General features: G+C 43.2%; 1 protein-coding gene across 5 annotated transcripts in view; it reads right to left on the bottom strand.

The window, feature by feature from the left end:
* Positions 1-12,410, bottom strand: part of RBM33 (RNA binding motif protein 33) — a 97,528-nt gene extending 85,118 nt beyond the window's left edge. For 2 of the 5 annotated variants that reach the window (XM_038160279.1, XM_038160288.1), the window contains exons 1-2: positions 12,145-12,410; positions 850-928 (exon numbers count right to left, since the gene is read on the bottom strand). In XM_038160279.1, the coding sequence (XP_038016207.1) occupies positions 850-928; positions 12,145-12,172 (107 nt within the window). In that variant the 5' untranslated portion in view covers positions 12,173-12,410. The remainder of the gene's footprint in view (positions 1-849; positions 929-12,144) is intronic. The other 3 variants (XM_038160306.1, XM_038160316.1, XM_038160298.1) reach the window with 2 other exon arrangements.
* Between the last annotated feature and the right edge of the window lie 1,110 nt (positions 12,411-13,520).

Genomic DNA, 13,520 nt, shown 5'->3' with positions numbered 1-13,520 from the left:
ACTACCCACTCAACCTAGCAGAACACCAAGGAAGAGGAAACTAATGCCTCTGGAATGACAATAAATGCAGAGCAGTTGATTTACTCCAAGGGCTCAGCTCAGTGGAAAACTACTTACAGTAAAATTTATTTACTACAAGCACTTGAGTGATTATTAGAGGAGACAGAAATCTACTTGGAATATTTTTTTCTCCCTTTTAGAGCGAAAACCACTGGCAAAGTCCAAACAAGTCTATTACTAAAATGAAATCATAGAAAAATAACAGAAATAAGGGGAATGTTTTCTTTCAGAAGAGCAGATCAGTGTAGCTAGCAGCTTGATTCCTGTCTCATAAAAGAACCCACATTATCCCCCAAAATAACTCAGAGCACACACATTTCTCTATCTTTAGAACAGTCATATTGTTGAAGAAGCCCATGCCTAAGCTCTCTCCTTCACCAATTTAAAACTGAAGTAGAGCTTTGAGGATAGGAATTTAAACATCAAATTAAAGTAAAAAATATTTTTAAAATTAAGTTGGGCAAATTCAAGTACTAGCAAATTCTATTTAACTCACCTAGGTCTACTAAGTATTTAAAAGCAAAACCAAAATATTAATTGCAAAATTACACACCACAAATACTTTGTATTTATCCAATTTTAAAAGGCATCTCTCCACAATGCTCTATATTCCTCAAGGCAAGTATGTTTGGCACAATCTAGCATTGGCTGACACATGCAAAACAACCAACATCTTCATTAGAATCTAAATGTGCACTGCTCTGAATGTTAGAGTACAAAATGCCAGAATGGGAAAACAGAACAATGCAATTCAGCATACAGAACTGAACATGAAAATATTCTACCCACCTGTCCCAGTCGTCATCTCCAGCTCTTCTTCTCCAAGACCTTTCTGCACCAGGCTTATCAAACTGATCAAAGTCATCATCTGCAAAAAAAAAAAAAAAGTGACTAGATTAAATAATCCTTACTCAAACTGAAGCACAGAATAGAACACTCCAGCTAGTTAAAGTTAGAAAGTGATGTGTTCATTGACAGCACTGGGCACACTTTGGGAGTAACCTCCCAAAGACGTGCAAAATTCACAGAGCTCTGGCTCTCCATTTATTCACAAAAGTCTTACTACATACTCCTATAATTACCCAATACACCTATACAAATGCATTACCTAACTCCCCCACCCCTGCTTCCTATTAAAATGTAGTAAAATGAGTCCAAAGTTCTTTTTTCGCCTATGCAGTCTCTTGGTTGAATTAAGTCAGGGGGCTTCCAAACGGGTCTGTGGTCTTCTGAGATCACAGTGACCTGTTACTTCTGCCCTGTTGGCAGGCTTTGGACCCCTTAGCTATAGCTCAAGTTTCAGGGCCCACGTGCAGGTCAGTTTCTTCATTTTCACAATAGCTCCAAATATTTATCCTGCTTCTTCAAACACAGTGAGACAAGTAAGTGATTTATATCTCAGCCTTAACTACTCTATCTGCTAATAATTAACTATTCCCCATTAAGAGGATATCAAGAAGAGTAGAAGTAATCATTCTAAATTGTTTATATTCGTCTAACAAAATCTAGTTAAATTCTTAATTCTTTCAGTTTCTTTAAACCTTTGATTCAAAATTAAAAGGTTGCCAAAGCAAAATCCCACAGATGGGATTTTCTGGATGGATGTGGGGTGTGGACGTTGTTTAGAAGATGCAAAAATACCTTTTTCTACTTTTCAATTAGCATGAAGAAAACAGACAAATACCAGAACAGAATTACAGAATCACTAAGGTTGGAAAAGACCTGTAAGATTGCCAAGTTCAACCACCAACCCAGCTCCACCACCATGTTCACCATTAAACCAAGTCCTCAAGTGCCATTTGCACATGTTTTTTGAACCCTTCTGAGGATGATGACTTCACTTCCCTGGGAAGCCTGTTCCAAAGCTTTACAATCCTTTCAAACATGCAATTTAAACCTCCCTTGACCCACCTGCCTACAGCCTCCTCTCAGAATGATAAGGTCCCCCTGAGCCTCCTTTTCTCCAGGCTGACTCCCCCAGCTGCTCCTTGTCAGACTTGTGCTCCAGACCCTGCACCAACTTCCCTGCCTTTCTCTGGACACACTCCAGCACCTCAGTGTCTTTCTCGTAGTGAGAGGCCCAAAACTGAATACAGGATTTAGGTGTGGCCTCACCACTTTCGAGTAAAAAGGGATGATCACAGCCTTTGCCTTGCTGGTCACACACACAAACCAAGATGGCCTTCTTGGCCACCTGGGCACACTTGCAGCTCACGGTCAGCCACTATCAACTGACATCTCCATGCTTCTACAGTAAAAAAAACCCAGAAAGTACTACACAGCTTTGCCTCTTCTCACTGCTGCAACAATGATCACTGAAGGATACAGAGCACGAGCTAAACCACTGGCAAAAAGCACCAGTGAAGGTCATTCCAGAAACAGCAGCTCCTCAGAAATGCATGGAACTGAGGTGCAGTGGAAGTGAAGGTAACATCAACTGCCTTGCTTGCCAAATCTTTGCTTGCCTTGGAGGCCACAAGCTCATCCACTAACACTGAGCCTGCAAAGGCACTTTGAAAATAGGAGTAAATGTCAGGACAGCACAGGGCAGGTCAGCACCAGCAACACAACACAGAAGAGAGAAGTCAGGTGGAAAAACCATCACTCATCTCAACTGGGGCAGTAAAACCACCAGAAGCCACTGAAGCAGATTACACTCTGTACCTGAACATGCACTTGCCTTCCAAGAAACAACTGCTGCTCCATATTTCCCTCAATAAATACCCTAATTTAGCCCACCACTTCCCCTTGCATAGCTTAGTTTGCAAATGACAATTTTGCTACCTAAAAATGTAAAAACTTCCATTTCTCTGCAAGAATATGCAAGCAAAGGTCATTTGCTCTGTTCAGACATCATATCTTGTCACCCAGAAACTGGAAGCACATACCCCCATATACACTCAACCTCCACTCTGCCCTTTTCTGACTACAGCCCAACAGAGAATGCACACCTGGACTCACTCTCTGTTCACACATTTTAACAACTTTGCTAAGAATCAAACAAGTGGACAAAAGTTATGCTCAACACAGAGGGAAACCTGCTGCAGTTTAATGGTCTGCAAAACACAGGAGGTCAAGCAATCCAGTCCTTGCAGTCTGACACTCTGAACTGGGATTGCTAAATGCCATAAATCCACTTACCCACCTGAGTATAGATGCATTTAACTCTTTGACCAAGTACACTGCCAAGAAACAACTGTTTTATTCAACTGTGTTTTTTGTTTGATTGGTTTCTTTAATAAACACCCAAAACAAAATCTGTCTTCAGCTCTTTAAACTCAGCCTAGTATCCTTAAGAGAGTATTTCCCATATGCAATGACAAACCTATTCACTTCTCACTTCATCTTAGCAAAGTATCAGTGTTAGCAACTGGTAGAAGTTTAAAAGAAGGTAAAAACATTAAAAAGAGAAAGTCCAGATCTTGCAACATCATTGTATCAAGAACATTCAAACCAAAAATTTCAATCATAAATAGCTATGAAAGAAAGAGTGTTCAGTATGAATTATGAGGCAACTTGAGAAAAGTGTGGCAACTCTTTTATTTTGAAACAGTAGCTAGAAATAATTCTCCTTGATGAAGTTTTCCCCTTTACTATCAACAGATGTCTATATTTTAACTTATCATAAGCTAAAACCATTGAACACAGTTGTTTGACATTTCTCTGCTCAAACATCTACATATCGTTAACTCCTATTCCAATTCCTATTTCACTCACAGAGAAAAAACACACAAATACACAAGTACTTCCCATCTTCCTCTTGAACACTAAATTAACTAATTCTGTGGTCTTTAGGGGAAAAGAAAAAAAGACCACATTGCTTTCTTTATGGTCACTCAAAGCCACGCTGCAGTTCCTGTCTTAGTGCGCTGACATTTTAAGGGCACGAATATCCTACACTGGATAGGATATCTATTCTTACAGCTGGATTACAGTAATCCACTCACTTGATGTAACCACCACCAAAGATTATTTTTTAAGGTAAAGTAACCGGTTTGGCAGAAATCCAAATAACAAGTGTCCAAATATTGCCTAACACAGCCTAAGAAAATGACCATCAGGAAGACTGTAAATTCTTTCTAAGCTATGCCTGCTTGCAAGATATATTTTTTCAGGCCAGGCACCCCTTCAGCACTAGAGTTGCATTATAAAGCAAGAGCACTTGAAGATCTGAGCTCTTAGAACACAGTTCTTCCAGAGATGGACCTTCACATCAGCCAGGTTTAAATCTAGACAACACAAAATTACACACCAAACTCTTCTTCTCTCCACATATAATCTCTCCACAGCACAGTGAAACACGTTTTGATAGAACTCACGGCTGACTTTTCCAACCCAGACATCAAAGTTTCACAGCCACAAAAATATTTTAACCTATTACTGCTGCTAGTGAAGAAATTATAGCAAAGGACAGTCCAGGTTCCTGCCAAGTTTCTGAACCTGGCAAGTGTGGACCTGAACTCTTACCACTCAGCCAACATCACAAACCTCCACACTCCAGCTCTTCCAACCCCTCCAAATTTCTCACATCTTATTCCTTATTTATAGCAACTTTTACCAAAATTTGGAGCTGAATCACATCCAGCAAAGCTCTTTTCCCAAGTGCCCTCTAGCAGGATGCACACAACATCCTCAAAAATGATTGGTCCATTTGCCTGTAGTGACCACACCTTGCAAGAACTGCCCCACACGTCCCCTTCACCTCCCTGTTCTCATCTCTTCTCTCCCCATCTCAATCACATGATATAAAGATCTTTGGGACAGAAGGAGACAGCTTATCCTTTTTATGCTATTTGTTCTGAGACAGCTGACAATGACAATGAGTGTTCCAAATTATGCCATTTTGACATTAGGGACTGTCAGAGCCCAGAGCAGGTTGTAGCTTTCCTTTAGAAAAGGAGGTCACAACAGTCACACATCTACAAACAGCATTATGTGCCAGCTTTATTGGTGAGACAGCAGCTCTGAAACGGACTCAGGCCTTGCACCTGCAGTGTGCTATGATACCTAACAGACCTCATGAGGCATCATTTTCTCTCCATTTTTGAAACCACACAGACATTTATTTTTCTTTGACCTGTCTAGGCAATAACATCGTACAATACCAGTAAATAACAATCAATGTAACATTTATAGCTGCTTCTCCTTGAGAAACTTGTAAGTCAATGTTTGCGTCACGGGTGGTTAAATGCCTGTAAAACATTAACTTGTACAGAAATAAAACCACTCAGCATCAGCAGGGTTCACAACCACTGAGAGCAACAGCCAACATTTCATTTTTTTAAAAATAATTCTTAGTATTACTGTGTGGAAGATAGTAGGGGAAAAAAAGGATGGTGGAAATCCATGAAAATAAAGTTTAAAGCATTCAAATGCCTGTGGCAGGGAAGAAGTTCTGCATCTCTTCCAGCAGTGGTACACAGCAACTGTTGCTAAGACACGCCAGGCACTGGCCACAGCTCCTCCTCCTGCAAAGCTCACCAAGATGATGTTTGTGCATCAGCTGGGTACCAACTGGAAGATGCTGAGAGGTGATGTCTAAACACATTAAGCCCCCTTTAATTTCCATGCAAAACTAGTAAGTAAAATAAAAAAAAACCCACAGCAAACCAATGGAGACCTACTGAACACCAAAACCAGCTGTAACTGAATAAGGAAGCAGAACAGGCCAGTTATAGAGGGAAAACCCAAATCAATCCACCACTTGGCTCTTCCTACAGTGGCAGGGAAGTTTCAGGATGCTGCAGATGCAGAGAAGGACTGGAACTGGCTGATTTGTCAGACCAGCCTGCTATGCAAGGCTCTGGCCAGCTGTGAAGCACAATAAACACAAACATACTTGAGCTCCACACTAAAAGATTGCTATTTTATTGATATTTACCCTGGTGCTGCACCAGCAGCGACACAAGTTGTTCCACACAGCTTATGTTCTGGTTTTATGATTTATGGCCAAAACTGGTATCTTTCTTCCTGTTCAATGAGAACAGATCATCCACACCAGAAATTCACAAAACACAAGCTTCATTTCTTCTCTGGCTGTGCTGATGGCAGTTTCTAACTCTGTGGACGTCCCTTCAATAAAATCCTCACTAATTTTTTTGTGTAAAATGGAAGTCTTAAGCTGCACAGTCAAGTCTCACAAGCGTAGGAGGTGAATCAGCAGAACACTGCAGAGCTCTTAACATCTTAAAATGATACTAAGAGCCTAAAAAGGTAGTCACACATAGCAACTGTTGCTACGATGGAGTATTTTACTGCAGCGACATGGCCAAGACTTCTGGAGTAAGGAAAACATATGACAACTGCATTTTTAGTCCTCCCAGACCTACACCTGAAAGCTTTCTGGAACACTAACAGGTATTGTCTCACAAACCTGAACACTACAAAATTCTGTGTTCTGGTTTGCTTCAGCATTACACTTTCATGAACACAAAGTTTATTACTGTGGTTTTAGGCACTGAAGATTTCTCTTGATCAAAAACAAGATGGAAATGCCACAATGATCCTATAATTCAATGGATAAAAATGTCCTACATACTCTTTACCCAACAGGTCTTTCAATGAAGTAACTAAAAACTCATTGCTTTGGGGCAAAATAAAAATAAACCTAATATGATTCTTTGATAGGTAAGGAAGCCAGTAAAAGAAAAAAAAAAAAAAGAAAATAACAGAAAATTAGAGGAGAAAAGGTTATTTACCACATGAAAAACACCATTTCTCTGTTCTTCAAATAATACTGAATATAACAAGCCCGTCTTGCTCTATCCCAATCAAAACACTAAACATGACAACTTGGCAGCATTTCTAAAGCAAGACTTCAGATTAAAATCATTTTACCAGATTGTCTTTATGTACTAACATATTTCTACAAAACATTTTTCTTCATATTTCATTGTTAAAGGTTACACAACACGTAAGAATTGTAAAAACTTGATTTTCTGCACCTGAATACACCATGTAAAAACAGCTAAACAGTGAACTGAATTTTGGTATCTCTTGCAATGCAACACAAAATAACAGGTTTCATGAGCAATGTCTGTGCCTGTAGCACAGGCTGGCAATGTAACTGTACTATTAACAGCAGTTTAACAAAAACTTCTGGTAACAAATCCTGACAGCATCTGGCAGGAAAAAAAACCCCATGAGGTTAACATGAATTTCTGAATCCAAGTCTGTACCATACACCCAACACTTCATGAAGCCCACTACAAATCCAGTCCCACTTACTACAAAATAACCAACCTTTCTACACCATTACAAGAATCACGTTCAGCCTTACTACCACATTATGCACAAATACAGCACACTCAAACAGAAACAGCTTAGTTTATCTGCTCAGGGACAGACACCAGACAGCCCTGATATTGGTAAACAATTACTCATAGAAGCCTTAAGTACTTGGTGACTAAGTATAACAACCTAACAACTGCCTAACACATTCCTCAATTAGTGTGTTTCATGATTTGTTTCCAAATTATTTCAGTAGACAAAGTTTAGTTTCCTCAAAGAAATAAAGCAAAAAAAGTAAGTTCTCCAGGAGAGAAATTATTTTTATCTTCTTAAAACCTTTTTTCTTAGAGTTTGTATGCAAAGCAAGTCACTAGCAATTTATGCAAGATCAGAACTAATTATGATATGCTGTCTGGAACTGACATTTTCTAATCAATGCTTGAAAGAAATAGGGCCTCTTCTTCCTTTTCTTTTTTTAATTAATAAACTACATTTAAACCCAAAACCACTAAGTCACCAAAAAATAAAATAAAATAAAAAAATAATTACTTTCAAAGTATGACTGAACTAGAAAATTTTTGCTTTGAAAATCTAGAAGTGCCATAGTCTTTTGTTTTACAAATGTTGAACACTGAAGGAAAGCTGAGAGTTTAAATGAAATCCACATGAGCTTGGTTCCTAAACGGGTTTGGACACTGATGAGAAACTGCAACTCTCCAGAAACTCTCCAGCATCCTTCAGAGCAACCAAAAGTTATAGTTAAAACTGAGGCTGCATTACAGCACAACATAACACAGGATGCATCATGTCACTTACTTGGAGGTTTTCTGGTCAAGCCTGTGACAGCCATCATCTTAAATTATTCTGACAACAAATTCTATGTGATCTAAAATCTGAGGTTTAGTATTTGATACAAAATAGTTTGGCCTGGCTTTTGTAAAAACAACTGATACTAAGGCAATGTTTATTTCAGATGATCTGAAAAAAAGACCTCCAGAAGAGTGAAACCTTGTAAAAAAAGAAGAGATTACAAATTGCTGTGTTTAAAGGACATCTCCCTGCCTCGAGCACACTGAAGTAGCACTGGGTTTTTTTTGGCACTAGTTCTCAGTAAAATACTACATACAACACAAGTGCACTGGTTCTTGGTACACCCTGAGCATATTATTTCATGAACTGTAAACTCTTCAGACCTCTAAGGCTTGGAGAAGTTTTAATGTGTACATCACCCAGGCACAAAGGCAGAATCTCTTTCCAGCCCCTGGAGGCCACTGCTGAATAGCCTGAAGCACAAGTTCAACTGAATTTGTCACCCTGGACAATTCCTACTGCATCCTTGGACAGTGATCCACAGCACACAGAATGTACCACACATGCTGTGCTAGCAGGATCAGCTTTGCTCCCCTTTTTATCAACTGCTTCACAAGAGGCTTTTAAAGCCCTGACACTGCTGAGAGTGCAACAGCAACTCTCAGACATGCTCAAACGAAATGAAGCTGCTGACAGCCTCAGAGGTAAAGAAATATCCATTCTGCTACTCTCCATGCAGGACTTCCAGCAGGAAGGGACACATCTGTCAATGGGACCCTCTCCAATTCCTCCTCCACCCCATCCTATGTCATGACTCACAACCCCACGACATCTCCACCCAAAGTCTTCCAGGCCACTGACGTTCATCACAAGTAAACTAATCTGAAAAGAAAATTTACAATAATTTTCCCTTACTGCAGTATGGCAGTCCATGAAAAGATTCTCCTTGCTCTGTTTTGAACATGGTTTGTTGTTTAACCTGTAAACATCTCTCCCTAAATGAGACCAATATCTAGCTGCACAGTGACTGCAGTAAATATCAAGAAAAAATGTCAGCATTTATACAAAATGGTTGTTACCTTACACCATCATTAAATCATGTAATAGTCCAGGTTTGAAGGGATCCTCCAACACCACCTGGTCTCCCATGAAAAAGGGAGCCTAGATGAGATAATTTATCTAGCACCGTCTCCAAATATACCCTGAAAGTCTCCAGTAATAGAGGTTCCATCATTTCCCTGAGGAAATTTTTCCAGTGACTGATTATCCTCCCTGTTAGAAGAGTCTTCCTTGTAGCAAGTGAAGCCTCTCCTGGTGCAATTTGTAGCCATTGTCCCTTGCCTGCTCCACATGGATCCTGGTGAAGAGAAAGCCTCCATTCTCTCTCTACTCACCTTTTAAGAGTATGTTAATCAATATTCAGTGATTCCTCTGGTTCTGTTTTTGTATGTAAAATTGGAACAAAGTTTGGGAACCACTGCCTTATCAATGAGCAACTATGAGCCCTCAAGGTCCCTCATCACTAGCACACCCACCTCGACTTTTCATGTTTCAACAAGCAGCCATTCTAGAATTTGAAGCAGGTTGAATCAGGCTGATTAGCTAAAGAATTTGCAAACGATTATGCAACTGTGAATTACTCCCAGAGACCTCACAGACCATCACTTCAAAATTCCCAGTTTGTGAAACCCAACACCAAAAGTGCCTTAACCTCCATCCTTAGAAAGCTTTGCTGCACCAACACATCTGGTCACAAAAGTACTTGTGAATGATTTATTCTAAAGAATCACACCAGTATTTCCCCAAAGCTTTAAAGACTATAAATGAGCAATGAGCCCATCCATGCTGTCCAACAGACACATCACCTTCCATCAAATACATTTAAATGTTCAGTCACTGCAGACATTTCACACTTCATTCTCAGTCCTGTAACATACCCTTACAGTGGACCCTAATCTGCATCCTCAAAGCCAAGACCATCTAATTTTGTCAGCTGTTATGCTACAATGTCACCAGATGAACTCTAATTTATATTCCCAATACCTATGTTGAACTATTTTACCAATCATTAGCCTTTTTTTTTAAGAAAACAGTGGGGTGCTGTTATGTCCCTATTTTAAAGCCTTCTCCTCGCCCCAAAAATTCCAAAATTAAATCCCAAACATTAATTTCTACAGTTAAAATTTTAAATGACAAAAATCACTTAGTTTGGAGCTTCTTTTGCATGCTACCACTACGGACCTTAGACAGCAGTCCCCTCCCAAAAACTGCTGCATATTCCATTTTTTTAAGTCTTAGGTTTTCTTGACTGGGCTTTAAAAGTGTATTTAACAACCTCAACCAGGGATTGTCCCTGAGTAGTCACACGGGTGTGTGTGACCTGTGGGTTCCTCCATTCAGCAAGTGTTGCACCAAGACTAAACAAACACTTCTGTATGGGGCAGGGATCAGATCTAAGTGGCCACCATTTACTGAGGAGCACAGCATGAACGCTGAACAAACAACTGCTTGTGCCCACTTAAAACAAAGGGATCCCAATTCACCCTTGGACACAAATGGAACTCCACAACAACAAAAATCAGCCTTGAAATGGCAGTTTCACCACTTTGTTGAAGGCTGTCTGCTGCAGCACACGGCCCTGTACATGAACGTATGTTCATTCAACTTGAAGCGGTTTTAAACACGAGAACCAAAATGCTTCAAAAGTGAAACTTTCCTTAAATTATCCTCACAATACCACAAAAACTTCCACCTAGTTTAAGAATGGCAACCTTACTTCCACATCACAAGTGGAACCACAGACCTGAACCACAGAAATTAGCAGAAAGACTTTTTAAAAGTAACTCCAATATTGCAGAATATTTAATACTATTATAACAACGCTCAAGGTATTAAACTATTTGCTGTTTTACCAGTAGTGCTGTCCTTCCTAGCCTTCTTTCCAAACTCAATTCCTAAATTTGGGAATTTCTTTGTAACATTTACCTTTATGTATGGCAAAACTTAGGATAGAAAAATAATTATGTTTATGTGCCTTGTTACCCATCAAACCAACCATGGAGTAGTCAGACCCCTCAACTGGGTGAGCACTGAACCAATGATCCTTCTCCTCCTAGACAACTTACAGAAACTAAATCACCAAAAACTTTTGTACAGACAAGGACAAATGGGTCCTGACTGACCACTCTGATCTGTCTATATCAAAAATTGCTACTGAAAGCAAGGACAGAAACACACAAATCCTCTTAACTGTATCTCTTCTGAAGACTCCAGAGAGACACCTGAAGGACTTTCGTTTAATCACCCAACCAAATATTCTCATTTTAAATTTTGCTTAATCACAACTACAGAGTTGTCTATTAAAATGCTGCCTGTAGAAGTATCCGTATTCATGCAGAAGCACAGTAGAACAAACACCTGAGAGTCTTGGAGTCAAACACTGACTTCATTCTACACTTTCTAAGTGAGATACTCTACTTCTAGATAGTCCATGAAATAAATTATAGCTACACCGCAGATTAAAGACGTGTTACTAACGCCACACACCTGTACCTGTAAAAACTATGTGAAAAAATACCAACCATCCCTAGAGGCGTTTAAAGACTGGACGTGGCGCTCAGTACCGTGGTTTAGTTGATACGGTGGTGTTCTGCCACAGGTCGGACTGGCTGGTCTCAGAGATGTTTTCCAACCTAACTGATCCTGTGATCCTGTGAATGTCTTTCAACAAAACCGACCCACGTCCCCCGAAGGCCCCGCACCGAGGCCGCTGTCCCTGCGGGCCCTGCCCCACCGAGCGGCCGCAGCACCTCCCTCCCATCGCCGCACCACGCCGAGCCCCGGCACCGGAGCGGCGCTCCGGGAACCCGCGCTGCCAGGGCCGCTCCCGCTCCCCCCAGCCCCGACCACGCGGGACGCGCCGCCCCCAGCCAGGCCCACGGCAGCGCCTCCGCCCTGGCGGGCCCCGCCGGACCCGCGGTGCCCGCCGCCCCGAGCCGCCCCGAGCCGGCCCCGCTGCCCCGGGCGCGGCCCCCGAGCACGCACCTGCGCCTCCTCCCAGCGCGGCAGCCATGGCTCTTCGCCCGGCCCAGGCGGCGGCGGGTCGCGGCAGCGCCGCGGTGCCGCCCGCCGGAGCGGCGGGTGCCGGTGCCGCGGCGAAGGACGCGGGCAAGGGGCCGGGAAGGGCTCGGATTCAGCGCCCGGCGGGCCCCGCTCCCGCCGCCGGAGAACAACAAACTAGCACGACATGGCGGCCGCCACCGCCGCCGCCGCGCTGCATCCTGGGACGGCGGCGGACCTCGGGCCCTCCCCCGCGGCGGGGGCGGGCGGGCGGCGCGCGCCGCTGGTTGGTCACACCGGCGCCCCCGGCGCGTGCGCGGGGCGGGAGGGCGGCGCGCGTGCGCGGCGGCGGGGCGGGCGGGGCGCGTGCGCGGGCGCGGCGTGAGGGCGGAATGGCGGCCGGGGCGGGGCTCGGCTCGCTGTCCCGGCTCGCCGTCCCGGCTGTATGCGGGGCGGCCCAGCCGGGGCTGGTGCAGGTTCCCGTGGCCGGGACGAACAGGGCGAATGGGAAGGAGAGACTCCCTGATGGGGGTCTGTACATGTCGCTTGTGGACGTGGGTGACTCCTCGTACCACCGCTGAAATGCGCGGCCCACACTGAATCACGGGCTCAGGTTGGGAAAGACCTCTGAGATCACCGAGGCCAACCCGTGACGGAACAGCAGCATGCCAGTTCCACCCCGGCACTAAGTGCCCCGTCCAGTCTTTCCTTAAACGCCTCCAGGAACGGTGACTCCTCCACCACCCTGGGCAGCCCATTCCAGTCTCCAATCACGCATTTTGTCCCACCTAAACTTCTCCTGGTGTAGCTCAATACTGTTTCCTCTTGTCGCAGATTGCTTTAGAAATGAAATCAACTCTCCGCTGGCTACACCCTCCTTTCACGTGCTTGTAAAGAGTGATAAGGTCTGAGTCTCCTCTCCAGGCTGAACGCCCCCAGCTCCCTCAGCTGCTCCTCATCAGTCTTGTGCTCCAGACCCTGCACCAGCTCCGTTTCCTTTCTGTGGAGCCGCTCCAGCAGGTCCAATGTCCTCCTGAATGGAAGGTCCCGGAGCTGCACACTTGGGGCTGTATTGAGGCTTCAAGGTCCAGCTTGAACCACCGAGTTCAGCTGCCTGTTGGGTGACAAAAAACCTCATGAGTTAATGAGTTAAATACACCATGAAGGGGATGGCTCAAGGTGTGTTAGGTAGATCTGTGGTCCCCCATCTTTCAAGGCTTGAGGATGCAGGGAAGTGAACCCATGTATTAATTGAACTGAAGAGGTTCAGATCATGTGGTTCTTGCTTCCCCACTCAAACCTCACCTGAGTTCTCCCTTTGCGGGTTCAGAGTTACGACGTGCTCAGTTTAGTTCGCTACA

Source organism: Motacilla alba, chromosome 2, assembly GCF_015832195.1.
Source record: "Motacilla alba alba isolate MOTALB_02 chromosome 2, Motacilla_alba_V1.0_pri, whole genome shotgun sequence".
Taxonomy (NCBI): domain Eukaryota; kingdom Metazoa; phylum Chordata; class Aves; order Passeriformes; family Motacillidae; genus Motacilla; species Motacilla alba.
Note: the sequence above shows the minus strand (reverse complement) of the source record. Positions and strands in the feature narration are given on the sequence as shown.